The sequence below is a fragment of the Salvelinus alpinus genome, chromosome 25 (assembly GCF_045679555.1).
Source record: "Salvelinus alpinus chromosome 25, SLU_Salpinus.1, whole genome shotgun sequence".
NCBI classification, from domain to species: domain Eukaryota; kingdom Metazoa; phylum Chordata; class Actinopteri; order Salmoniformes; family Salmonidae; genus Salvelinus; species Salvelinus alpinus.
This window is the reverse complement of record NC_092110.1, coordinates 47,503,872-47,530,302: the sequence shown is the minus strand read 5'-3', so window position 1 is coordinate 47,530,302 and position 26,431 is coordinate 47,503,872. Positions and strand designations below refer to the sequence as shown.

At 43.7% G+C, this 26,431-nt stretch overlaps 1 protein-coding gene across 1 annotated transcript in view; it reads right to left on the bottom strand.

Moving 5' to 3' along the window:
* Positions 1-26,431, bottom strand: part of galnt16 (UDP-N-acetyl-alpha-D-galactosamine:polypeptide N-acetylgalactosaminyltransferase 16) — a 115,710-nt gene that overhangs the window by 73,564 nt on the left and 15,715 nt on the right. Inside the window, exons 2-5 of the mRNA XM_071366969.1 lie at positions 19,859-20,046; positions 19,642-19,740; positions 19,477-19,544; positions 803-868 (exon numbers count right to left, since the gene is read on the bottom strand). Coding sequence (XP_071223070.1) covers positions 803-868; positions 19,477-19,544; positions 19,642-19,740; positions 19,859-20,046 — 421 coding nt within the window. The remainder of the gene's footprint in view (positions 1-802; positions 869-19,476; positions 19,545-19,641; positions 19,741-19,858; positions 20,047-26,431) is intronic.

Here is a 26,431-nt window from a genome sequence, read left to right as displayed (position 1 = left end):
AGCAGACTCTCTGATCCAGAGCCACTACAGTAGTGAGTCATTTAGCAGACTCTCTGATCCAGAGCCACTACAGTAGTGAGTCATTTAGCAGACTCTCTGATCCAGAGCCACTACAGTAGTGAGTCATTTAGCAGACTCTCTGATCCAGAGCCACTACAGTAGTGAGTCATTTAGCAGACTCTCTGATCCAGAGCCACTACAGTAGTGAGTCATTTAGCAGACTCTCTGATCCAGAGCCACTACAGTAGTGAGTCATTTAGCAGACTCTCTGATCCAGAGCCACTACAGTAGGGAGTCATTTAGCAGACTCTCTGATCCAGAGTCACTACAGTAGGGAGTCATTTAACAGACTCTCTGATCCAGAGTCACTACAGTAGGGAGTCATTTAACAGACTCTCTGATCCAGAGCCACTACAGTAGTGAGTCATTTAGCAGACTCTCTGATCCAGAGCCACTACAGTAGTGAGTCATTTAGCAGACTCTCTGATCCAGAGCCACTACAGTAGGGAGTCATTTAGCAGACTCTCTGATCCAGAGTCACTACAGTAGGGAGTCATTTAACAGACTCTCTGATCCAGAGTCACTACAGTAGGGAGTCATTTAACAGACTCTCTGATCCAGAGTCACTACAGTAGTGAGTCATTTAACAGACTCTCTGATCCAGAGCCACTACAGTAGACTACATACAGTTTTATATCGATTTTTTACTTTGTACTTTTGAATGACACTTCCGTTTTTTGCGGGAAAAGTTATTTATTTACACTCTCTTCACAAATGTTACTTGATTTAATTTGACACTCACCCTCTCGGCGGCTGTTCCTCAGGCAGCGTACTTTGGGGATCTGGGAGAGCAGCTGGCAGTCCTCAGCTGGAAGACAAGAGAGGAAGTCCCGTTAGAAACACACACGCTGCTCTCAGTCTCACTTTAAAACAGGAAATGGTGTGTCTGCAGAGAGATGATCCCATTATCAACAACACACACACACACACACACACACACACACACACACACACACACACACACACACACACACACACACACACACACACACACACACACACACACACACACACACACACACACACACACACACACATCAGAACCACTAATCCAACAGCCTGGCTGGAGTCCTGTTGAGAAGGACAGGCATCAGAACCACTAATCCAACAGCCTGGCTGGAGTCCTGTTGAGATGGACAGGCATCAGAACCACTAATCCAACAGCCTGGCTGGAGTCCTGTTGAGAAGGACAGGCATCAGAACCACTAATCCAACAGCCTGGCTGGAGTCCTGTTGAGAAGGACAGGCATCAGAACTACTAATCCAACAGCCTGGCTGGAGTCCTGTTGAGAAGGACAGGCATCAGAACCACTAATCCAACAGCCTGGCTGGAGTCCTGTTGAGAAGGACAGGCATCAGAACCACTAATCCAACAGCCTGGCTGGAGTCCTGTTGAGAAGGACAGGCATCAGAACCACTAATCCAACAGCCTGGCTGGAGTCCTGTTGAGAAGGACAGGCATCAGAACCACTAATCCAACAGCCTGGCTGGAGTCCTGTTGAGAAGGACAGGCATCAGAACCACTAATCCAACAGCCTGGCTGGAGTCCTGTTGAGATGGACAGGCATCAGAACCACTAATCCAACAGCCTGGCTGGAGTCCTGTTGAGAAGGACAGGCATCAGAACCACTAATCCAACAGCCTGGCTGGAGTCCTGTTGAGAAGGACAGGCATCAGAACCACTAATCCAACAGCCTGGCTGGAGTCCTGTTGAGAAGGACAGGCATCAGAACCACTAATCCAACAGCCTGGCTGGAGTCCTGTTGAGAAGGACAGGCATCAGAACCACTAATCCAACAGCCTGGCTGGAGTCCTGTTGAGAAGGACAGGCATCAGAACCACTAATCCAACAGCCTGGCTGGAGTCCTGTTGAGAAGGACAGGCATCAGAACCACTAATCCAACAGCCTGGCTGGAGTCCTGTTGAGAAGGACAGGCATCAGAACCACTAATCCAACAGCCTGGCTGGAGTCCTGTTGAGAAGGACAGGCATCAGAACCACTAATCCAAAAGCCTGGCTGGAGTCCTGTTGAGAAGGACAGGCATCAGAACCACTAATCCAACAGCCTGGCTGGAGTCCTGTTGAGAAGGACAGGCATCAGAACCACTAATCCAACAGCCTGGCTGGAGTCCTGTTGAGAAGGACAGGCATCAGAACCACTAATCCAACAGCCTGGCTGGAGTCCTGTTGAGAAGGACAGGCATCAGAACCACTAATCCAACAGCCTGGCTGGAGTCCTGTTGAGAAGGACAGGCATCAGAACCACTAATCCAACAGCCTGGCTGGAGTCCTGTTGAGAAGGACAGGCATCAGAACCACTAATCCAACAGCCTGGCTGGAGTCCTGTTGAGAAGGACAGGCATCAGAACCACTAATCCAACAGCCTGGCTGGAGTCCTGTTGAGAAGGACAGGCATCAGAACCACTAATCCAACAGCCTGGCTGGAGTCCTGTTGAGAAGGACAGGCATCAGAACCACTAATCCAACAGCCTGGCTGGAGTCCTGTTGAGAAGGACAGGCATCAGAACCACTAATCCAACAGCCTGGCTGGAGTCCTGTTGAGAAGGACAGGCATCAGAACCACTAATCCAACAGCCTGGCTGGAGTCCTGTTGAGATCAGAACTATTTACTGCTGCTTCTGAGTTCCTTGATGGGGGATCGAGGACAACCATTGGTTGATAACTTTTAGGCTTTGTCAGCTGATGTATGATTGGCAGTGTATGTGTGTGTGTTGTGTGTATGTGTGTGTATGTGTGTGTTGTGTGTTGTGTGTGGTGTTGTGTGTTGTGTGTGGTGTTGTGTGTTGTGTGTGTGTTGTGTGTTATGTGTCTGTTGTGTTGTGTGTGTTTGTTGTATGTTGTGTGTGTTGTGTGTCTGTGTGTTGAGTGCGTGTTGTGTATGTTGTGTATGTTGTGTGTGTTTTGTGTTGTGTGTGTGTTGTGTGTAATGTGTTTGTTGTGTTGTGTGTTGTGTGTGTGTTGTGTGTTGTGTGTGTGATGTGTGTGTTGTGTATTATGTGTATGTTGTGTATGTTGTGTGTTATGTGTCTGTTGTGTTGTGTGTGTTGTGTGTGTTTGTTGTATGTCGTGTGTGTTGTGTGTGTGTGTGTGTTGAGTGCGTGTTGTGTATGTTGTGTGTGGTGTGTGCGTTGTGTGTGTTTGTTGTATGTTTTGTGTGTTTAAACCCCCCTTGTGTGTTTAAACCTAAGAACTTACTGTACATGTGACATTCCTGTGTAAGACCTGTCTGACTGACTGACTGACTGACTGTTTGATTGTCTGTCTGACTTCCTGCCTGTCTGTCTGACTGCATGTCTGTCTGCTTGTCTGCCTGTCTATCTGACTTCCTGTCTGTCTAACTGCCTGTCTGTCTGTCTGCTTGTCAGCCTGTCTGTCTGACTGCCTGTCTGTCTAACTGCCTGTCTGTCTAACTGCCTGTCTGTCTGTCTGCTTGTCTGCCTGTCTGTCTGACTGCCTGTCTGTCTAACTGTCTGTCTGACTGCCTGTCTGTCTGCTTGTCTGACTGCCTGTATGCCTGCCTGTATGCCTGCCTGTATGCCTGCCTGCCCGCTCGTCCGTCTGTCCGTCCGTCTGTCTAGTGGAGTCACATGGTCCTTTAATCTCGATCAGTAACAGTGTCCTTGATTAAGGGCAGTTCTCTGGTGATTAAGGCAACAATCCTCTGGTGATTAAGGCTAGCATTAAAAGGATTATCCTCCCCTGAGCTTCCTGGTCTGCAGAATGGTCTGTGATTCTGGGCCCCTATTCCCTTCATAGTGCACTAGGGCCCATAGGGTTCTGCTCAAAAGAAGGGCCCTTCAAGGCTTTTCTACTGAAGTAGTGTAAATTGCTGTCCAACCGGCAAAAAAAATGCTTTTAAAAAACTGTTAATTTTCCAAATGTAGGACATTTAATTACATCATGATACAGTATGTTCTAATTCAATCCAAGGCAATAACAAACATATTGTTCAATTAATATAGTACAAAGTCATTGTTTAGACAACCTTTTATACTGAGAGGTGTCTGTCCCAAACCCTGACTACTAAACTACATGTTATTTATACTGAGAGGTGTCTGTCCCAAACCCTGACTACTAAACTACATGTTATTTATACTGAGAGGTGTCTGTCCCAAACCCTGACTACTAAACTACATGTTATTTATACTGAGAGGTGTCTGTCTCAAACCCTGACTCCTAAACTACATGTTATTTATACTGAGAGGTGTCTGTCCCAAACCCTGACTACTAAACTACATGTTATTTATACTGAGAGGTGTCTGTCCCAAACCCTGACTACTAAACTTCATGTTATTTATACTGAGAGGTGTCTGTCCCAAACCCTGACTACTAAACTACATGTTATTTATACTGAGAGGTGTCTGTCCCAAACCCTGACTACTAAACTACAGGTTATTTATACTGAGAGGTGTCTGTCCCAAACCCTGACTCCTAAACTACATGTTATTTATACTGAGAGGTGTCTGTCCCAAACCCTGACTACTAAACTACATGTTATTTATACTGAGAGGTGTCTGTCCCAAACCCTGACTACTAAACTACATGTTATTTATACTGAGAGGTGTCTGTCCCAAACCCTGACTACTAAACTACATGTTATTTATACTGAGAGGTGTCTGTCCCAAACCCTGACTACTAAACTACATGTTATTTATACAGAGAGGTGTCTGTCCCAAACCCTGACTACTAAACTACATGTTATTTATACTGAGAGGTGTCTGTCCCAAACCCTGACTACTAAACTACATGTTATTTATACTGAGAGGTGTCTGTCTCAAACCCTGACTACTAAACTACATGTTATTTATACTGAGAGGTGTCTGTCCCAAACCCTGACTACTAAACTACATGTTATTTATACTGAGAGGTGTCTGTCCCAAACCCTGACTCCTAAACTACATGTTATTTATACTGAGAGGTGTCTGTCCCAAACCCTGACTACTAAACTACATGTTATTTATACTGAGAGGTGTCTGTCCCAAACCCTGACTACTAAACTTCATGTTATTTATACTGAGAGGTGTCTGTCTCAAACCCTGACTACTAAACTACATGTTATTTATACTGAGAGGTGCCTGTCCCAAACCCTGACTACTAAACTACATGTTATTTATACTGAGAGGTGTCTGTCTCAAACCCTGACTTACTAAACTACATGTTATTTATACTGAGAGGTGCCTGTCCCAAACCCTGACTACTAAACTACATGTTATTTATACTGAGAGGTGTCTGTCCCAAACCCTGACTACTAAACTACATGTTATTTATACTGAGAGGTGTCTGTCCCAAACCCTGACTCCTAAACTACATGTTATTTATACTGAGAGGTGTCTGTCTCAAACCCTGACTCCTAAACTACATGTTATTTATACTGAGAGGTGTCTGTCCCAAACCCTGACTCCTAAACTACATGTTATTTATACTGAGAGGTGTCTGTCTCAAACCCTGACTACTAAACTACATGTTATTTATACTGAGAGGTGTCTGTCCCAAACCCTGACTACTAAACTACATGTTATTTATACTGAGAGGTGTCTGTCCCACACCCTGACTCCTAAACTACATGTTATTTATACTGAGAGGTGTCTGTCCCAAACCCTGACTACTAAACTACATGTTATTTATACTGAGAGGTGTCTGTCCCAAACCCTGACTACTAAACTTCATGTTATTTATACTGAGAGGTGTCTGTCCCAAACCCTGACTACTAAACTACATGTTATTTATACTGAGAGGTGCCTGTCCCAAACCCTGACTACTAAACTACATGTTATTTATACTGAGAGGTGTCTGTCCCAAACCCTGACTACTAAACTACATGTTATTTATACTGAGAGGTGTCTGTCCCAAACCCTGACTACTAAACTACATGTTATTTATACTGAGAGGTGTCTGTCCCAAACCCTGACTCCTAAACTACATGTTATTTATACTGAGAGGTGTCTGTCCCGAACCCTGACTACTAAACTACATGTTATTTATACTGAGAGGTGTCTGTCCCGAACCCTGACTCCTAAACTACATGTTATTTATACTGAGAGGTGTCTGTCTCAAACCCTGACTACTAAACTACATGTTATTTATATTGAGAGGTGTCTGTCCCAAACCCTGACTCCTAAACTACATGTTATTTATACTGAGAGGTGTCTGTCCCAAACCCTGACTACTAACTACATGTTATTTATACTGAGAGGTGTCTGTCCCAAACCCTGACTCCTAAACTACATGTTATTTATACTGAGAGGTGTCTGTCTCAAACCCTGACTCCTAAACTACATGTTATTTATACTGAGAGGTGTCTGTCCCAAACCCTGACTCCTAAACTACATGTTATTTATACTGAGAGGTGTCTGTCCCAAACCCTGACTACTAAACTACATGTTATTTATACTGAGAGGTGTCTGTCCCAAACCCTGACTCCTAAACTACATGTTATTTATACTGAGAGGTGTCTGTCCCAAACCCTGACTCCTAAACTACATGTTATTTATACTGAGAGGTGTCTGTCCCAAACCCTGACTACTAAACTACATGTTATTTATACTGAGAGGTGTCTGTCCCAAACCCTGACTCCTAAACTACATGTTGTTTATACTGAGAGGTGTCTGTCCCAAACCCTGACTCCTAAACTACATGTTATTTATACTGAGAGGTGTCTGTCCCAAACCCTGACTACTAAACTACATGTTATTTATACTGAGAGGTGTCTGTCCCAAACCCTGACTACTAAACTACATGTTATTTATACTGAGAGGTGTCTGTCCCAAACCCTGACTACTAAACTTCATGTTATTTATACTGAGAGGTGTCTGTCCCAAACCCTGACTCCTAAACTACATGTTATTTATACTGAGAGGTGTCTGTCCCAAACCCTGACTACTAAACTACATGTTATTTATACTGAGAGGTGTCTGTCTCAAACCCTGACTACTAAACTACATGTTATTTATACTGAGAGGTGTCTGTCCCAAACCCTGACTACTAAACTACATGTTATTTATACTGAGAGGTGTCTGTCCCAAACCCTGACTACTAAACTTCATGTTATTTATACTGAGAGGTGTCTGTCCCAAACCCTGACTACTAAACTACATGTTATTTATACTGAGAGGTGTCTGTCCCAAACCCTGACTACTAAACTACATGTTATTTATACTGAGAGGTGTCTGTCCCAAACCCTGACTCCTAAACTACATGTTATTTATACTGAGAGGTGTCTGTCCCAAACCCTGACTACTAAACTACATGTTATTTATACTGAGAGGTGTCTGTCCCAAACCCTGACTACTAAACTACATGTTATTTATACTGAGAGGTGTCTGTCCCAAACCCTGACTACTAAACTACATGTTATTTATACTGAGAGGTGTCTGTCCCAAACCCTGACTACTAAACTACATGTTATTTATACAGAGAGGTGTCTGTCCCAAACCCTGACTACTAAACTACATGTTATTTATACTGAGAGGTGTCTGTCCCAAACCCTGACTACTAAACTACATGTTATTTATACTGAGAGGTGTCTGTCTCAAACCCTGACTACTAAACTACATGTTATTTATACTGAGAGGTGTCTGTCCCAAACCCTGACTACTAAACTACATGTTATTTATACTGAGAGGTGTCTGTCCCAAACCCTGACTCCTAAACTACATGTTATTTATACTGAGAGGTGTCTGTCCCAAACCCTGACTACTAAACTACATGTTATTTATACTGAGAGGTGTCTGTCCCAAACCCTGACTACTAAACTTCATGTTATTTATACTGAGAGGTGTCTGTCTCAAACCCTGACTACTAAACTACATGTTATTTATACTGAGAGGTGCCTGTCCCAAACCCTGACTACTAAACTACATGTTATTTATACTGAGAGGTGTCTGTCCCAAACCCTGACTACTAAACTACATGTTATTTATACTGAGAGGTGTCTGTCCCATAACCCTGACTACTAAACTACATGTTATTTATAAAGAGAGGTGTCTGTCCCAAACCCTGACTACTAAACTACATGTTATTTATACTGAGAGGTGTCTGTCCCAAACCCTGACTACTAAACTACATGTTATTTATACTGAGAGGTGTCTGTCTCAAACCCTGACTACTAAACTACATGTTATTTATACTGAGAGTTGTCTGTCCCAAACCCTGACTACTAAACTACATGTTATTTATACAGAGAGGTGTCTGTCCCAAACCCTGACTACTAAACTACATGTTATTTATACTGAGAGGTGTCTGTCCCAAACCCTGACTACTAAACTACATGTTATTTATACTGAGAGGTGTCTGTCCCAAACCCTGACTACTAAACTACATGTTATTTATACTGAGAGGTGTCTGTCCCAAACCCTGACTACTAAACTACATGTTATTTATACAGAGAGGTGTCTGTCCCAAACCCTGACTACTAAACTACATGTTATTTATACTGAGAGGTGTCTGTCCCAAACCCTGACTACTAAACTACATGTTATTTATACTGAGAGGTGTCTGTCTCAAACCCTGACTACTAAACTACATGTTATTTATACTGAGAGGTGTCTGTCCCAAACCCTGACTACTAAACTACATGTTATTTATACTGAGAGGTGTCTGTCCCAAACCCTGACTCCTAAACTACATGTTATTTATACTGAGAGGTGTCTGTCCCAAACCCTGACTACTAAACTACATGTTATTTATACTGAGAGGTGTCTGTCCCAAACCCTGACTACTAAACTTCATGTTATTTATACTGAGAGGTGTCTGTCTCAAACCCTGACTACTAAACTACATGTTATTTATACTGAGAGGTGCCTGTCCCAAACCCTGACTACTAAACTACATGTTATTTATACTGAGAGGTGTCTGTCCCAAACCCTGACTACTAAACTACATGTTATTTATACTGAGAGGTGTCTGTCCCATAACCCTGACTACTAAACTACATGTTATTTATAAAGAGAGGTGTCTGTCCCAAACCCTGACTACTAAACTACATGTTATTTATACTGAGAGGTGTCTGTCCCAAACCCTGACTACTAAACTACATGTTATTTATACTGAGAGGTGTCTGTCTCAAACCCTGACTACTAAACTACATGTTATTTATACTGAGAGTTGTCTGTCCCAAACCCCGACTACTAAACTACATGTTATTTATACAGAGAGGTGTCTGTCCCAAACCCTGACTACTAAACTACATGTTATTTATACTGAGAGGTGTCTGTCCCAAACCCTGACTACTAAACTACATGTTATTTATACTGAGAGGTGTCTGTCTCAAACCCTGACTACTAAACTACATGTTATTTATACTGAGAGGTGTCTGTCCCAAACCCTGACTACTAAACTACATGTTATTTATACTGAGAGGTGTCTGTCCCAAACCCTGACTCCTAAACTACATGTTATTTATACTGAGAGGTGTCTGTCCCAAACCCTGACTACTAAACTACATGTTATTTATACTGAGAGGTGTCTGTCCCAAACCCTGACTACTAAACTTCATGTTATTTATACTGAGAGGTGTCTGTCTCAAACCCTGACTACTAAACTACATGTTATTTATACTGAGAGGTGCCTGTCCCAAACCCTGACTACTAAACTACATGTTATTTATACTGAGAGGTGTCTGTCCCAAACCCTGACTACTAAACTACATGTTATTTATACTGAGAGGTGTCTGTCCCACACCCTGACTCCTAAACTACATGTTATTTATACTGAGAGGTGTCTGTCCCAAACCCTGACTACTAAACTACATGTTATTTATACTGAGAGGTGTCTGTCCCAAACCCTGACTACTAAACTTCATGTTATTTATACTGAGAGGTGTCTGTCTCAAACCCTGACTACTAAACTACATGTTATTTATACTGAGAGGTGCCTGTCCCAAACCCTGACTACTAAACTACATGTTATTTATACTGAGAGGTGTCTGTCCCAAACCCTGACTACTAAACTACATGTTATTTATACTGAGAGGTGTCTGTCCCAAACCCTGACTACTAAACTACATGTTATTTATACTGAGAGGTGTCTGTCCCAAACCCTGACTCCTAAACTACATGTTATTTATACTGAGAGGTGTCTGTCCCAAACCCTGACTACTAAACTACATGTTATTTATACTGAGAGGTGTCTGTCCCAAACCCTGACTACTAAACTACATGTTATTTATACTGAGAGGTGTCTGTCCCAAACCCTGACTACTAAACTACATGTTATTTATACTGAGAGGTGTCTGTCCCAAACCCTGACTACTAAACTTCATGTTATTTATACTGAGAGGTGTCTGTCTCAAACCCTGACTACTAAACTACATGTTATTTATACTGAGAGGTGCCTGTCCCAAACCCTGACTACTAAACTACATGTTATTTATACTGAGAGGTGTCTGTCCCAAACCCTGACTACTAAACTACATGTTATTTATACTGAGAGGTGTCTGTCCCAAACCCTGACTACTAAACTACATGTTATTTATACTGAGAGGTGTCTGTCCCAAACCCTGACTACTAAACTACATGTTATTTATACTGAGAGGTGTCTGTCCCAAACCCTGACTACTAAACTACATGTTATTTATACTGAGAGGTGTCTGTCCCAAACCCTGACTACTAAACTACATGTTATTTATACTGAGAGGTGTCTGTCCCAAACCCTGACTACTAAACTACATGTTATTTATACTGAGAGGTGTCTGTCCCAAACCCTGACTACTAAACTACATGTTATTTATACTGAGAGGTGTCTGTCCCAAACCCTGACTACTAAACTTCATGTTATTTATACTGAGAGGTGTCTGTCCCAAACCCTGACTACTAAACTACATGTTATTTATACTGAGAGGTGTCTGTCCCAAACCCTGACTACTAAACTACATGTTATTTATACTGAGAGGTGTCTGTCCCAAACCCTGACTCCTAAACTACATGTTATTTATACTGAGAGGTGTCTGTCCCAAACCCTGACTACTAAACTACATGTTATTTATACTGAGAGGTGTCTGTCCCAAACCCTGACTACTAAACTACATGTTATTTATACTGAGAGGTGTCTGTCCCAAACCCTGACTACTAAACTACATGTTATTTATACTGAGAGGTGTCTGTCCCAAACCCTGACTACTAAACTACATGTTATTTATACAGAGAGGTGTCTGTCCCAAACCCTGACTACTAAACTACATGTTATTTATACTGAGAGGTGTCTGTCCCAAACCCTGACTACTAAACTACATGTTATTTATACTGAGAGGTGTCTGTCTCAAACCCTGACTACTAAACTACATGTTATTTATACTGAGAGGTGTCTGTCCCAAACCCTGACTACTAAACTACATGTTATTTATACTGAGAGGTGTCTGTCCCAAACCCTGACTCCTAAACTACATGTTATTTATACTGAGAGGTGTCTGTCCCAAACCCTGACTACTAAACTACATGTTATTTATACTGAGAGGTGTCTGTCCCAAACCCTGACTACTAAACTTCATGTTATTTATACTGAGAGGTGTCTGTCTCAAACCCTGACTACTAAACGACATGTTATTTATACTGAGAGGTGCCTGTCCCAAACCCTGACTACTAAACTACATGTTATTTATACTGAGAGGTGTCTGTCTCAAACCCTGACTACTAAACTACATGTTATTTATACTGAGAGGTGCCTGTCCCAAACCCTGACTACTAAACTACATGTTATTTATACTGAGAGGTGTCTGTCCCAAACCCTGACTACTAAACTACATGTTATTTATACTGAGAGGTGTCTGTCCCAAACCCTGACTCCTAAACTACATGTTATTTATACTGAGAGGTGTCTGTCTCAAACCCTGACTCCTAAACTACATGTTATTTATACTGAGAGGTGTCTGTCCCAAACCCTGACTCCTAAACTACATGTTATTTATACTGAGAGGTGTCTGTCTCAAACCCTGACTACTAAACTACATGTTATTTATACTGAGAGGTGTCTGTCCCAAACCCTGACTACTAAACTACATGTTATTTATACTGAGAGGTGTCTGTCCCACACCCTGACTCCTAAACTACATGTTATTTATACTGAGAGGTGTCTGTCCCAAACCCTGACTACTAAACTACATGTTATTTATACTGAGAGGTGTCTGTCCCAAACCCTGACTACTAAACTTCATGTTATTTATACTGAGAGGTGTCTGTCCCAAACCCTGACTACTAAACTACATGTTATTTATACTGAGAGGTGCCTGTCCCAAACCCTGACTACTAAACTACATGTTATTTATACTGAGAGGTGTCTGTCCCAAACCCTGACTACTAAACTACATGTTATTTATACTGAGAGGTGTCTGTCCCAAACCCTGACTACTAAACTACATGTTATTTATACTGAGAGGTGTCTGTCCCAAACCCTGACTCCTAAACTACATGTTATTTATACTGAGAGGTGTCTGTCCCGAACCCTGACTACTAAACTACATGTTATTTATACTGAGAGGTGTCTGTCCCGAACCCTGACTCCTAAACTACATGTTATTTATACTGAGAGGTGTCTGTCTCAAACCCTGACTACTAAACTACATGTTATTTATATTGAGAGGTGTCTGTCCCAAACCCTGACTCCTAAACTACATGTTATTTATACTGAGAGGTGTCTGTCCCAAACCCTGACTACTAACTACATGTTATTTATACTGAGAGGTGTCTGTCCCAAACCCTGACTCCTAAACTACATGTTATTTATACTGAGAGGTGTCTGTCTCAAACCCTGACTCCTAAACTACATGTTATTTATACTGAGAGGTGTCTGTCCCAAACCCTGACTCCTAAACTACATGTTATTTATACTGAGAGGTGTCTGTCCCAAACCCTGACTACTAAACTACATGTTATTTATACTGAGAGGTGTCTGTCCCAAACCCTGACTCCTAAACTACATGTTATTTATACTGAGAGGTGTCTGTCCCAAACCCTGACTCCTAAACTACATGTTATTTATACTGAGAGGTGTCTGTCCCAAACCCTGACTACTAAACTACATGTTATTTATACTGAGAGGTGTCTGTCCCAAACCCTGACTCCTAAACTACATGTTGTTTATACTGAGAGGTGTCTGTCCCAAACCCTGACTCCTAAACTACATGTTATTTATACTGAGAGGTGTCTGTCCCAAACCCTGACTACTAAACTACATGTTATTTATACTGAGAGGTGTCTGTCCCAAACCCTGACTACTAAACTACATGTTATTTATACTGAGAGGTGTCTGTCCCAAACCCTGACTACTAAACTTCATGTTATTTATACTGAGAGGTGTCTGTCCCAAACCCTGACTCCTAAACTACATGTTATTTATACTGAGAGGTGTCTGTCCCAAACCCTGACTACTAAACTACATGTTATTTATACTGAGAGGTGTCTGTCTCAAACCCTGACTACTAAACTACATGTTATTTATACTGAGAGGTGTCTGTCCCAAACCCTGACTACTAAACTACATGTTATTTATACTGAGAGGTGTCTGTCCCAAACCCTGACTACTAAACTTCATGTTATTTATACTGAGAGGTGTCTGTCCCAAACCCTGACTACTAAACTACATGTTATTTATACTGAGAGGTGTCTGTCCCAAACCCTGACTACTAAACTACATGTTATTTATACTGAGAGGTGTCTGTCCCAAACCCTGACTCCTAAACTACATGTTATTTATACTGAGAGGTGTCTGTCCCAAACCCTGACTACTAAACTACATGTTATTTATACTGAGAGGTGTCTGTCCCAAACCCTGACTACTAAACTACATGTTATTTATACTGAGAGGTGTCTGTCCCAAACCCTGACTACTAAACTACATGTTATTTATACTGAGAGGTGTCTGTCCCAAACCCTGACTCCTAAACTACATGTTATTTATACTGAGAGGTGTCTGTCCCAAACCCTGACTACTAAACTACATGTTATTTATACTGAGAGGTGTCTGTCCCAAACCCTGACTACTAAACTTCATGTTATTTATACTGAGAGGTGTCTGTCTCAAACCCTGACTACTAAACTACATGTTATTTATACTGAGAGGTGCCTGTCCCAAACCCTGACTACTAAACTACATGTTATTTATACTGAGAGGTGTCTGTCCCAAACCCTGACTACTAAACTACATGTTATTTATACTGAGAGGTGTCTGTCCCATAACCCTGACTACTAAACTACATGTTATTTATAAAGAGAGGTGTCTGTCCCAAACCCTGACTACTAAACTACATGTTATTTATACTGAGAGGTGTCTGTCCCAAACCCTGACTACTAAACTACATGTTATTTATACTGAGAGGTGTCTGTCTCAAACCCTGACTACTAAACTACATGTTATTTATACTGAGAGTTGTCTGTCCCAAACCCTGACTACTAAACTACATGTTATTTATACAGAGAGGTGTCTGTCCCAAACCCTGACTACTAAACTACATGTTATTTATACTGAGAGGTGTCTGTCCCAAACCCTGACTACTAAACTACATGTTATTTATACTGAGAGGTGTCTGTCTCAAACCCTGACTACTAAACTACATGTTATTTATACTGAGAGGTGTCTGTCCCAAACCCTGACTACTAAACTACATGTTATTTATACTGAGAGGTGTCTGTCCCAAACCCTGACTCCTAAACTACATGTTATTTATACTGAGAGGTGTCTGTCCCAAACCCTGACTACTAAACTACATGTTATTTATACTGAGAGGTGTCTGTCCCAAACCCTGACTACTAAACTTCATGTTATTTATACTGAGAGGTGTCTGTCTCAAACCCTGACTACTAAACTACATGTTATTTATACTGAGAGGTGCCTGTCCCAAACCCTGACTACTAAACTACATGTTATTTATACTGAGAGGTGTCTGTCCCAAACCCTGACTACTAAACTACATGTTATTTATACTGAGAGGTGTCTGTCCCACACCCTGACTCCTAAACTACATGTTATTTATACTGAGAGGTGTCTGTCCCAAACCCTGACTACTAAACTACATGTTATTTATACTGAGAGGTGTCTGTCCCAAACCCTGACTACTAAACTTCATGTTATTTATACTGAGAGGTGTCTGTCTCAAACCCTGACTACTAAACTACATGTTATTTATACTGAGAGGTGCCTGTCCCAAACCCTGACTACTAAACTACATGTTATTTATACTGAGAGGTGTCTGTCCCAAACCCTGACTACTAAACTACATGTTATTTATACTGAGAGGTGTCTGTCCCAAACCCTGACTACTAAACTACATGTTATTTATACTGAGAGGTGTCTGTCCCAAACCCTGACTCCTAAACTACATGTTATTTATACTGAGAGGTGTCTGTCCCAAACCCTGACTACTAAACTACATGTTATTTATACTGAGAGGTGTCTGTCCCGAACCCTGACTCCTAAACTACATGTTATTTATACTGAGAGGTGTCTGTCTCAAACCCTGACTACTAAACTACATGTTATTTATATTGAGAGGTGTCTGTCCCAAACCCTGACTCCTAAACTACATGTTATTTATACTGAGAGGTGTCTGTCCCAAACCCTGACTACTAACTACATGTTATTTATACTGAGAGGTGTCTGTCCCAAACCCTGACCCCTAAACTACATGTTATTTATACTGAGAGGTGTCTGTCTCAAACCCTGACTCCTAAACTACATGTTATTTATACTGAGAGGTGTCTGTCCCAAACCCTGATTCCTAAACTACATGTTATTTATACTGAGAGGTGTCTGTCCCAAACCCTGACTACTAAACTACATGTTATTTATACTGAGAGGTGTCTGTCCCAAACCCTGACTCCTAAACTACATGTTATTTATACTGAGAGGTGTCTGTCCCAAACCCTGACTACTAAACTACATGTTATTTATACTGAGAGGTGTCTGTCCCAAACCCTGACTCCTAAACTACATGTTATTTATACTGAGAGGTGTCTGTCCCAAACCCTGACTCCTAAACTACATGTTATTTATACTGAGAGGTGTCTGTCCCAAACCCTGACTACTAAACTACATGTTATTTATACTGAGAGGTGTCTGTCCCAAACCCTGACTCCTAAACTACATGTTATTTATACTGAGAGGTGTCTGTCCCAAACCCTGACTACTAAACTACATGTTATTTATACTGAGAGGTGTCTGTCCCAAACCCTGACTCCTAAACTACATGTTATTTATACTGAGAGGTGTCTGTCCCAAACCCTGACTCCTAAACTACATGTTATTTATACTGAGAGGTGTCTGTCCCAAACCCTGACTACTAAACTACATGTTATTTATACTGAGAGGTGTCTGTCCCAAACCCTGACTACTAAACTACATGTTATTTATACTGAGAGGTGTCTGTCCCAAACCCTGACTACTAAACTTCATGTTATTTATACTGAGAGGTGTCTGTCCCAAACCCTGACTACTAAACTACATGTTATTTATACTGAGAGGTGTCTGTCTCAAACCCTGACTACTAAACTACATGTTATTTATATTGAGAGGTGTCTGTCCCAAACCCTGACTCCTAAACTACATGTTATTTATACTGAGAGGTGTCTGTCCCAAACCCTGACTCCTAAACTACATGTTATTTATACTGAGAGGTGTCTGTCCCAAACCCTGACTCCTAAACTACATGTTATTTATACTGAGAGGTGTCTGTCCCAAACCCTGACTCCTAAACTACATGTTATTTATACTGAGAGGTGTCTGTCCCAAACCCTGACTACTAAACTACATGTTATTTATACTGAGAGGTGTCTGTCCCAAACCCTGACTCCTAAACTACATGTTATTTATACTGAGAGGTGTCTGTCCCAAACCCTGACTCCTAAACTACATGTTATTTATACTGAGAGGTGTCTGTCCCAAACCCTGACTCCTAAACTACATGTTATTTATACTGAGAGGTGTCTGTCCCAAACCCTGACTACTAAACTACATGTTATTTATACTGAGAGGTGTCTGTCTCAAACCCTGACTACTAAACTACATGTTATTTATACTGAGAGGTGTCTGTCTCAAACCCTGACTACTAAACTACATGTTATTTATATTGAGAGGTGTCTGTCCCAAACCCTGACTCCTAAACTACATGTTATTTATACTGAGAGGTGTCTGTCCCAAACCCTGACTCCTAAACTACATGTTATTTATACTGAGAGGTGTCTGTCCCAAACCCTGACTACTAAACTACATGTTATTTATACTGAGAGGTGTCTGTCCCAAACCCGGACTCCTAAACTACATGTTATTTATACTGAGAGGTGTCTGTCCCAAACCCTGACTCCTAAACTACATGTTATTTATACTGAGAGGTGTCTGTCCCAAACCCTGACTACTAAACTACATGTTATTTATACTGAGAGGTGTCTGTCCCAAACCCTGACTCCTAAACTACATGTTATTTATACTGAGAGGTGTCTGTCCCAAACCCTGACTCCTAAACTACATGTTATTTATACTGAGAGGTGTCTGTCCCAAACCCTGACTACTAAACTACATGTTATTTATACTGAGAGGTGTCTGTCCCAAACCCTGACTACTAAACTACATGTTATTTATACTGAGAGGTGTCTGTCCCAAACCCTGACTACTAAACGTCATGTTATTTATACTGAGAGGTGTCTGTCCCAAACCCTGACTCCTAAACTACATGTTATTTATACTGAGAGGTGTCTGTCCCAAACCCTGACTACTAAACTACATGTTATTTATACTGAGAGGTGTCTGTCTCAAACCCTGACTACTAAACTACATGTTATTTATACTGAGAGGTGTCTGTCTCAAACCCTGACTACTAAACTACATGTTATTTATATTGAGAGGTGTCTGTCCCAAACCCTGACTCCTAAACTACATGTTATTTATACTGAGAGGTGTCTGTCCCAAACCCTGACTCCTAAACTACATGTTATTTATACTGAGAGGTGTCTGTCTCAAACCCTGACTCCTAAACTACATGTTATTTATACAGAGAGGTGTCTGTCCCAAACCCTGACTCCTAAACTACATGTTATTTATACTGAGAGGTGTCTGTCCCAAACCCTGACTACTAAACTACATGTTATTTATACTGAGAGGTGTCTGTCCCAAACCCTGACTCCTAAACTACATGTTATTTATACTGAGAGGTGTCTGTCCCAAACCCTGACTACTAAACTACATGTTATTTATACTGAGAGGTGTCTGTCCCAAACCCTGACTACTAAACTACATGTTATTTATACTGAGAGGTGTCTGTCCCAAACCCTGACTCCTAAACTACATGTTATTTATACTGAGAGGTGTCTGTCCCAAACCCTGACTACTAAACTACATGTTATTTATACTGAGAGGTGTCTGTCCCAAACCCTGACTACTAAACTACATGTTATTTATACTGAGAGGTGTCTGTCCCAAACCCTGACTACTAAACTACATGTTATTTATACTGAGAGGTGTCTGTCCCAAACCCTGACTCCTAAACTTCATGTTATTTATACTGAGAGGTGTCTGTCCCAAACCCTGACTCCTAAACTTCATGTTATTTATACTGAGAGGTGTCTGTCCCAAACCCTGACTACTAAACTACATGTTATTTATACTGAGAGGTGTCTGTCCCAAACCCTGACTACTAAACTACATGTTATTTATACTGAGAGGTGTCTGTCCCAAACCCTGACTCCTAAACTACATGTTTGAAAATACTTTACTAGCAAGGACCTACGGCTGCTTAAACCTCCTGTCTGTCTGTCTGTCTGTCTGTCTGTCTGTCTGTCTGTCTGTCTGTCTGTCTGTCTGTCTGTCTGTCTGTCTGTCTGTCTGTCTGTCTGTCTGTCTGTCTGTCTGTCTGTCTGTCTGTCTGTCTGTCTGTCTGTCTGTCTGTCTGTCTGTGTGTGTGTGTGTGTGTGTGTGTGTGTGTGTGTGTGTGTGTGGTGTGTGTTTGTGTGTGTGTGTGTGTGTGTGTGTGTGTGTGTGTGTGTGTGTGTGTGTGTGTGTGATCACACAGTGACCGATAGTGTTCTGAGTGAGGTCATATCATTCTCCTGGCTGACTATAAAATGAGCCAATCTCTTGCGACAACAGATCCTGGATACATCCCTTGACAAAGCCCCAGTCTAAATCTCTGAGCATGCCCTCTTTATTCCCCCTCTCATGGTCTCCCCGTCTGTCTCTTCATGTATTTCTCCATGTGTTTTTCTGACAGGTCGACACACCAGGTCAAAACAAGACAGACAGAAATAGAGAGAATCAGCTCTGAACATCTTGTAAAGAGAGACTCGTAAAAAGTAGAGACTGAAAGAGAACGAACAGGGACCTCACAGAGAGCAGGTTTATTGTCAGAGCCTCACGGTGGGAGCCGTGTAAAGACCAGAGACTATTTCACGAGGAGGCCTGAGAACAAGCAGAGAGACTCACGGTCGGTACTGAAGTCGTCTACCAGGATGATCTCCTGGATCAAAGAGGGAGGGCTCCTCATCAGGACACTGAGAGAGGGAGGGAGAGAAGGAGAGAAAAGGCAGCATTAAACACTATATCGGAGGGTCAATTCTTCATTGTGAAAGGCATTCGACGGTTCCTTACCTTTTGATGGTGCGTAGCAGGGTGGAGCGTGCTTCATTGTGGAAGGTGATGATGACGCTCGTAGGAGGAAGGTTAGCGTCGTAATTCACGGAGGCACATCTACAAACAATACGAAGAAACATTGTTTAAGTAAAGTATTCACAACTACTGTTCCGTTCACCCTGCGATACCACTATAAATCCTAATGTATGTTTGCTTTTATAACTTTTTAAGACACCTGTAGTGTCGTGTGTCTCTGATGACCCGCTCTGAGCCGAGTCGATCGCTCTCGGCCAGGTTGAAGGCGTGGTCTCTATAGGGGTCGTCTCCAGCCTTCAGCTGTTTCCCCAACAGGTACGCCTTCTCATCGAAACTACCTGTGAGCTGACCCTGCTGCTGAGGCTCCGCCCGCGGGGACCGGGTCATCTGCGGGGAGCAGATCACACAGAAGTTAGAGTTTAGATGTTGCAGCACACAGAGGTCAGGGGTCAGAACACAGGAAGCTGGGGTCAGAACACAGGAAGCTGGGGTCAGAACACAGGAAGCTGGGGTCAGAACACAGGAAGCTGGGGTCAGAACACAGGAAGCTGGGGTCAGAACACAGGAAGCTGGGGTCAGAACACAGGAAGCTGGGGTCAGAACACAGGAAGCTGGGGTCAGAACACAGGAAGCTGGGGTCAGAACACAGGAAGCTGGGGTCAGAACACAGGAAGCTGGGGTCAGAAGGAAAGCTGGGTTACCAGTTAGAAGATATTACAGCTCTGGTTAGATGTTTCAGTCTTATTGATGCCAACTCTCGCCTCTCACACTGTAGATGTTTCAGTCTTATTGATGCCAACTCTCGCCTCTCACACTGTAGATGTTTCAGTCTTATTGATGCCAACTCTCGCCTCTCACACTGTAGATGTTTCAGTCTTATTGATGCCAACTCTCGCCTCTCACACTGTAGATGTTTCAGTCTTATTGATGCCAACTCTCGTCTCTCACACTGTAGATGTTTCAGTCTTATTGATGCCAACTCTCGCCTCTCACACTGTAGATGTTTCAGTCTTATTGATGCCAACTCTCGTCTCTCACACTGTAGATGTTTCAGTCTTATTGATGCCAACTCTCGCCTCTCACACTGTAGATGTTTCAGTCTTATTGATGCCAACTCTCGCCTCTCACACTGTAGATGTTTCAGTCTTATTGATGCCAACTCTCGCCTCTCACACTGTAGATGTTTGGTAACGCTATCAACCCTGTTTGAAAATCCACATAGTGTCACATTCTCCATCATCCTCAAAGGTGTGAGACACCCAGTCTATAGCATGACTCTAGTGTTATCTGACTGGAATCTGACTCCAGTGTTATCTGTATGAATTGCACTCTGAATGGAATATTTTAACCCAGATATTTCATCATAATGAGTGTTTCCATTCGACTTTAATTGATGGCAGAGGATCACAGAGGATGACAGAGAGACAGAGACAGAGGACACAGATGATGACAGAGAGACAGAGACAGAGGACACAGAGGATGACAGCGAGAGACGGAGGACACAGAGGATGACAGACAGAGACAGAGGACACAGAGGAGGTATAGGAGTGAGAGGACAGAGGAGGTGTAGGAGTGAGAGGACACAGAGGAGGTGTAGGAGTGAGAGGACACAGAGGAGGTGTAGGAGTGAGAGGACACAGAGGAGGTGTAGGAGTGAGAGGACACAGAGGAGGTGTAGGAGTGAGAGGACACAGAGGAGGTGTAGGAGTGAGAGGACACAGATGAGGTGTAGGAGTGAGAGGACACAGAGGAGGTGTAGGAGTGAGAGGACACAGAGGAGATGTAGGAGTGAGAGGACACAGAGGAGGTGTAGGAGTGAGAGGACACAGAGGAGGTGTAGGAGTGAGAGGACACAGAGGAGGTGTAGGAGTGAGAGGACACAGAGGATGTGTAGGAGTGAGAGGACACAGAGGAGCTGTAGGAGTGAGAGGACACAGAGGAGGTGTAGGAGTGAGAGGACACAGAGGAGGTGTAGGAGTGAGAGGACACAGAGGAGGTGTAGGAGTGAGAGGACACAGATGAGGTGTAGGAGTGAGAGGACACAGAGGAGGTGTAGGAGTGAGAGGACACAGAGGAGATGTAGGAGTGAGAGGACACAGAGGAGGTGTAGGAGTGAGAGGACACAGATGAGGTGTAGGAGTGAGAGGACACAGAGGAGGTGTAGGAGTGAGAGGACACAGAGGAGATGTAGGAGTGAGAGGACACAGAGGAGGTGTAGGAGTGAGAGGACACAGAGGAGGTGTAGGAGTGAGAGGACACAAAGGAGGTGTAGGAGTGAGAGGACACAGAGGAGGTGTAGGAGTGAGAGGACACAGAGGAGGTGTAGGAGTGAGAGGACACAGAGGAGGTGTAGGAGTGAGAGGACACAGAGGAGGTGTAGGAGTGAGAGGACACAGAGGATGACAGAGAGACAGAGACAGAGGACACAGATGATGACAGAGAGACAGAGACAGAGGACACAGAGGATGACAGCGAGAGACGGAGGACACAGAGGATGACAGCGAGAGACAGAGGACACAGAGGATGACAGACAGAGACAGAGGACACAGAGGAGGTATAGGAGTGAGAGGACAGAGGAGGTGTAGGAGTGAGAGGACACAGAGGAGGTGTAGGAGTGAGAGGACACAGAGGAGGTGTAGGAGTGAGAGGACACAGAGGAGGTGTAGGAGTGAGAGGACACAGAGGAGGTGTAGGAGTGAGAGGACACAGAGGAGGTGTAGGAGTGAGAGGACACAGATGAGGTGTAGGAGTGAGAGGACACAGAGGAGGTGTAGGAGTGAGAGGACACAGAGGAGATGTAGGAGTGAGAGGACACAGAGGAGGTGTAGGAGTGAGAGGACACAGAGGAGGTGTAGGAGTGAGAGGACACAGAGGAGGTGTAGGAGTGAGAGGACACAGAGGATGTGTAGGAGTGAGAGGACACAGAGGAGCTGTAGGAGTGAGAGGACACAGAGGAGGTGTAGGAGTGAGAGGACACAGAGGAGGTGTAGGAGTGAGAGGACACAGAGGAGGTGTAGGAGTGAGAGGACACAGATGAGGTGTAGGAGTGAGAGGACACAGAGGAGGTGTAGGAGTGAGAGGACACAGAGGAGATGTAGGAGTGAGAGGACACAGAGGAGGTGTAGGAGTGAGAGGACACAGAGGAGGTGTAGGAGTGAGAGGACACAGAGGAGCTGTAGGAGTGAGAGGACACAGAGGATGTGTAGGAGTGAGAGGACACAGAGGAGCTGTAGGAGTGAGAGGACACAGAGGAGGTGTAGGAGTGAGAGGACACAGAGGAGGTGTAGGAGTGAGAGGACACAGAGGAGGTATAGGAGTGAGAGGACAGAGGAGGTGTAGGAGTGAGAGGACACAGAGGAGGTGTAGGAGTGAGAGGACACAGGTGATGAATATTTGAAGGAAAGGGGGAGACGTTGTCTGAGGGAAAGAGAGGATAGAATTGAAGAGGAGTGGAGAGAGAACTGCATTCTTCACTTCTGTGTTATTAACGGTCTGTCAGGGGAGAGGCTTAAAGTTTAGAGCTCACTCACTCACACACACACGCTCACACACACACAAACACGCTCACACACACGCTCACTCACACACTCACTCACTCACTCACACACACACACACACACACACGCTCACACACACGCTCACACACTCACACTCACTCACTCACACACACACACACACGCTCACACACACACTCACACTCACTCACTCACACACACACACACACACTCACACAAACCTAGAGAACAGAACTCTCTCAGATTAACTCCCATCCAGGTCTCTGTCAGGCACCTTCATGACCTCACTTTCCATTTCTCAGGAGAAAAGAACAAACAGAGAGAGCCTGTGTCCCAAATGGCCCCCTACATCCCTACATAGTGCACCAGAGGCCATAGGGCTCCGGTCAAAAGTAGTGCACTATATAGGGAATAGGGGGCCATTTGTCCATTTGAACTGCACACTGACTGGAATCTTTTAACCCAGATATTTCAATATATGGGATGTCTACAGGGTCTCCTAGATACACAGATTATGGGATGTCTACAGGGTCTCCTAGATACACAGATGATGGGATGTCTACAGGGTCTCCTAGACACACAGATGATGGGATGTCTACAGGGTCTCCTAGACACACAGATGATGGGATGTCTAAGGGTCTCCTAGATACAGAGATGATGGGATGTCTGCAGGGTCTCCTAGATACAGAGATGATGGGATGTCTGCAGGGTCTCCTAGATACAGAGATGATGGGATGTCTACAGGGTCTCCTAGATACAGAGATGATGGGATGTCTGCAGGGTCTCCTAGATACAGAGATGATGGGATGTCTAAGGGTCTCCTAGATACAGAGATGATGGGATGTCTACAGGGTCTCCTAGATACAGAGATGATGGGATGTCTACAGGGTCTCCTAGATACAGAGATGATGGGATGTCTACAGGGTCTCCTAGATACAGAGATGATGGGATGTCTAAGGGTCTCCTAGATACACAGATGATGGGATGTCTAAGGGTCTCCTAGATACACAGATGATGGGATGTCTGCAGGGTCTCCTAGATACAGAGATGATGGGATGTCTACAGGGTCTCCTAGATACAGAGATGATGGGATGTCTGCAGGGTCTCCTAGATACAGAGATGATGGGATGTCTAAGGGTCTCCTAGATACACAGATGATGGGATGTCTACAGGGTCTCCTAGATACAGAGATGATGGGATGTCTGCAGGGTCTCCTAGATACAGAGATGATGGGATGTCTACAGAGTCTCCTAGATACAGAGATGATGGGATGTCTACAGGGTCTCCTAGATACAGAGATGATGGGATGTCTACAGGGTCTCCTAGATACAGAGATGATGGGATGTCTACAGGGTCTCCTAGATACAGAGATGATGGGATGTCTGCAGGGTCTCCTAGATACAGAGATGATGGGATGTCTACAGGGTCTCCTAGATACAGAGATGATGGGATGTCTGCAGGGTCTCCTAGATACAGAGATGATGGGATGTCTAAGGGTCTCCTAGATACAGAGATGATGGGATGTCTACAGGGTCTCCTAGATACAGAGATGATGGGATGTCTACAGGGTCTCCTAGATACAGAGATGATGGGATGTCTAAGGGTCTCCTAGATACAGAGATGATGGGATGTCTACAGGGTCTCCTAGATACAGAGATGATGGGATGTCTAAGGGTCTCCTAGATACAGAGATGATGGGATGTCTACAGGGTCTCCTAGATACAGAGATGATGGGATGTCTACAGGGTCTCCTAGATACACAGATGATGGGATGTCTGCAGGGTCTCCTAGATACAGAGATGATGGGATGTCTGCAGGGTCTCCTAGATACAGAGATGATGGGATGTCTAAGGGTCTCCTAGATACAGAGATGATGGGATGTCTGCAGGGTCTCCTAGATACAGAGATGATGGGATGTCTAAGGGTCTCCTAGATACAGAGATGATGGGATGTCTGCAGAGTCTCCTAGATACAGAGATGATGGGATGTCTAAGGGTCTCCTAGATACAGAGATGATGGGATGTCTGCAGAGTCTCCTAGATACAGAGATGATGGGATGTCTGCAGAGTCTCCTAGATACAGAGATGATGGGATGTCTAAGGGTCTCCTAGATACAGAGATGATGGGATGTCTAAGGGTCTCCTAGATACAGAGATGATGGGATGTCTGCAGAGTCTCCTAGATACAGAGATGATGGGATGTCTACAGGGTCTCCTAGATACAGAGATGATGGGATGTCTGCAGGGTCTCCTAGATACAGAGATGATGGGATGTCTAAGGGTCTCCTAGATACAGAGATGATGGGATGTCTAAGGGTCTCCTAGATACAGAGATGATGGGATGTCTAAGGGTCTCCTAGATACAGAGATGATGGGATGTCTACAGGGTCTCCTAGATACAGAGATGATGGGATGTCTACAGGGTCTCCTAGATACAGAGATGATGGGATGTCTACAGGGTCTCCTAGATACAGAGATGATGGGATGTCTACAGGGTCTCCTAGATACAGAGATGATGGGATGTCTAAGGGTCTCCTAGATACAGAGATGATGGGATGTCTACATGGTCTCCTAGATACAGAGATGATGGGATGTCTACAGGGTCTCCTAGATACAGAGATGATGGGATGTCTAAGGGTCTCCTAGATACAGAGATGATGGGATGTCTAAGGGTCTCCTAGATACAGAGATGATGGGATGTCTGCAGGGTCTCCTAGATACAGAGATGATGGGATGTCTAAGGGTCTCCTAGATACAGAGATGATGGGATGTCTGCAGAGTCTCCTAGATACAGAGATGATGGGATGTCTAAGGGTCTCCTAGATACAGAGATGATGGGATGTCTAAGGGTCTCCTAGATACAGAGATGATGGGATGTCTAAGGGTCTCCTAGATACAGAGATGATGGGATGTCTACAGGGTCTCCTAGATACAGAGATGATGGGATGTCTACAGGGTCTCCTAGATACAGAGATGATGGGATGTCTGCAGGGTCTCCTAGATACAGAGATGATGGGATGTCTGCAGGGTCTCCTAGATACAGAGATGATGGGATGTCTACAGGGTCTCCTAGATACAGAGATGATGGGATGTCTACAGGGTCTCCTAGATACACAGATGATGGGATGTCTACAGGGTCTCCTAGATACAGAGATGATGGGATGTCTGCAGGGTCTCCTAGATACAGAGATGATGGGATGTCTACAGGGTCTCCTAGATACAGAGATGATGGGATGTCTAAGGGTCTCCTAGATACAG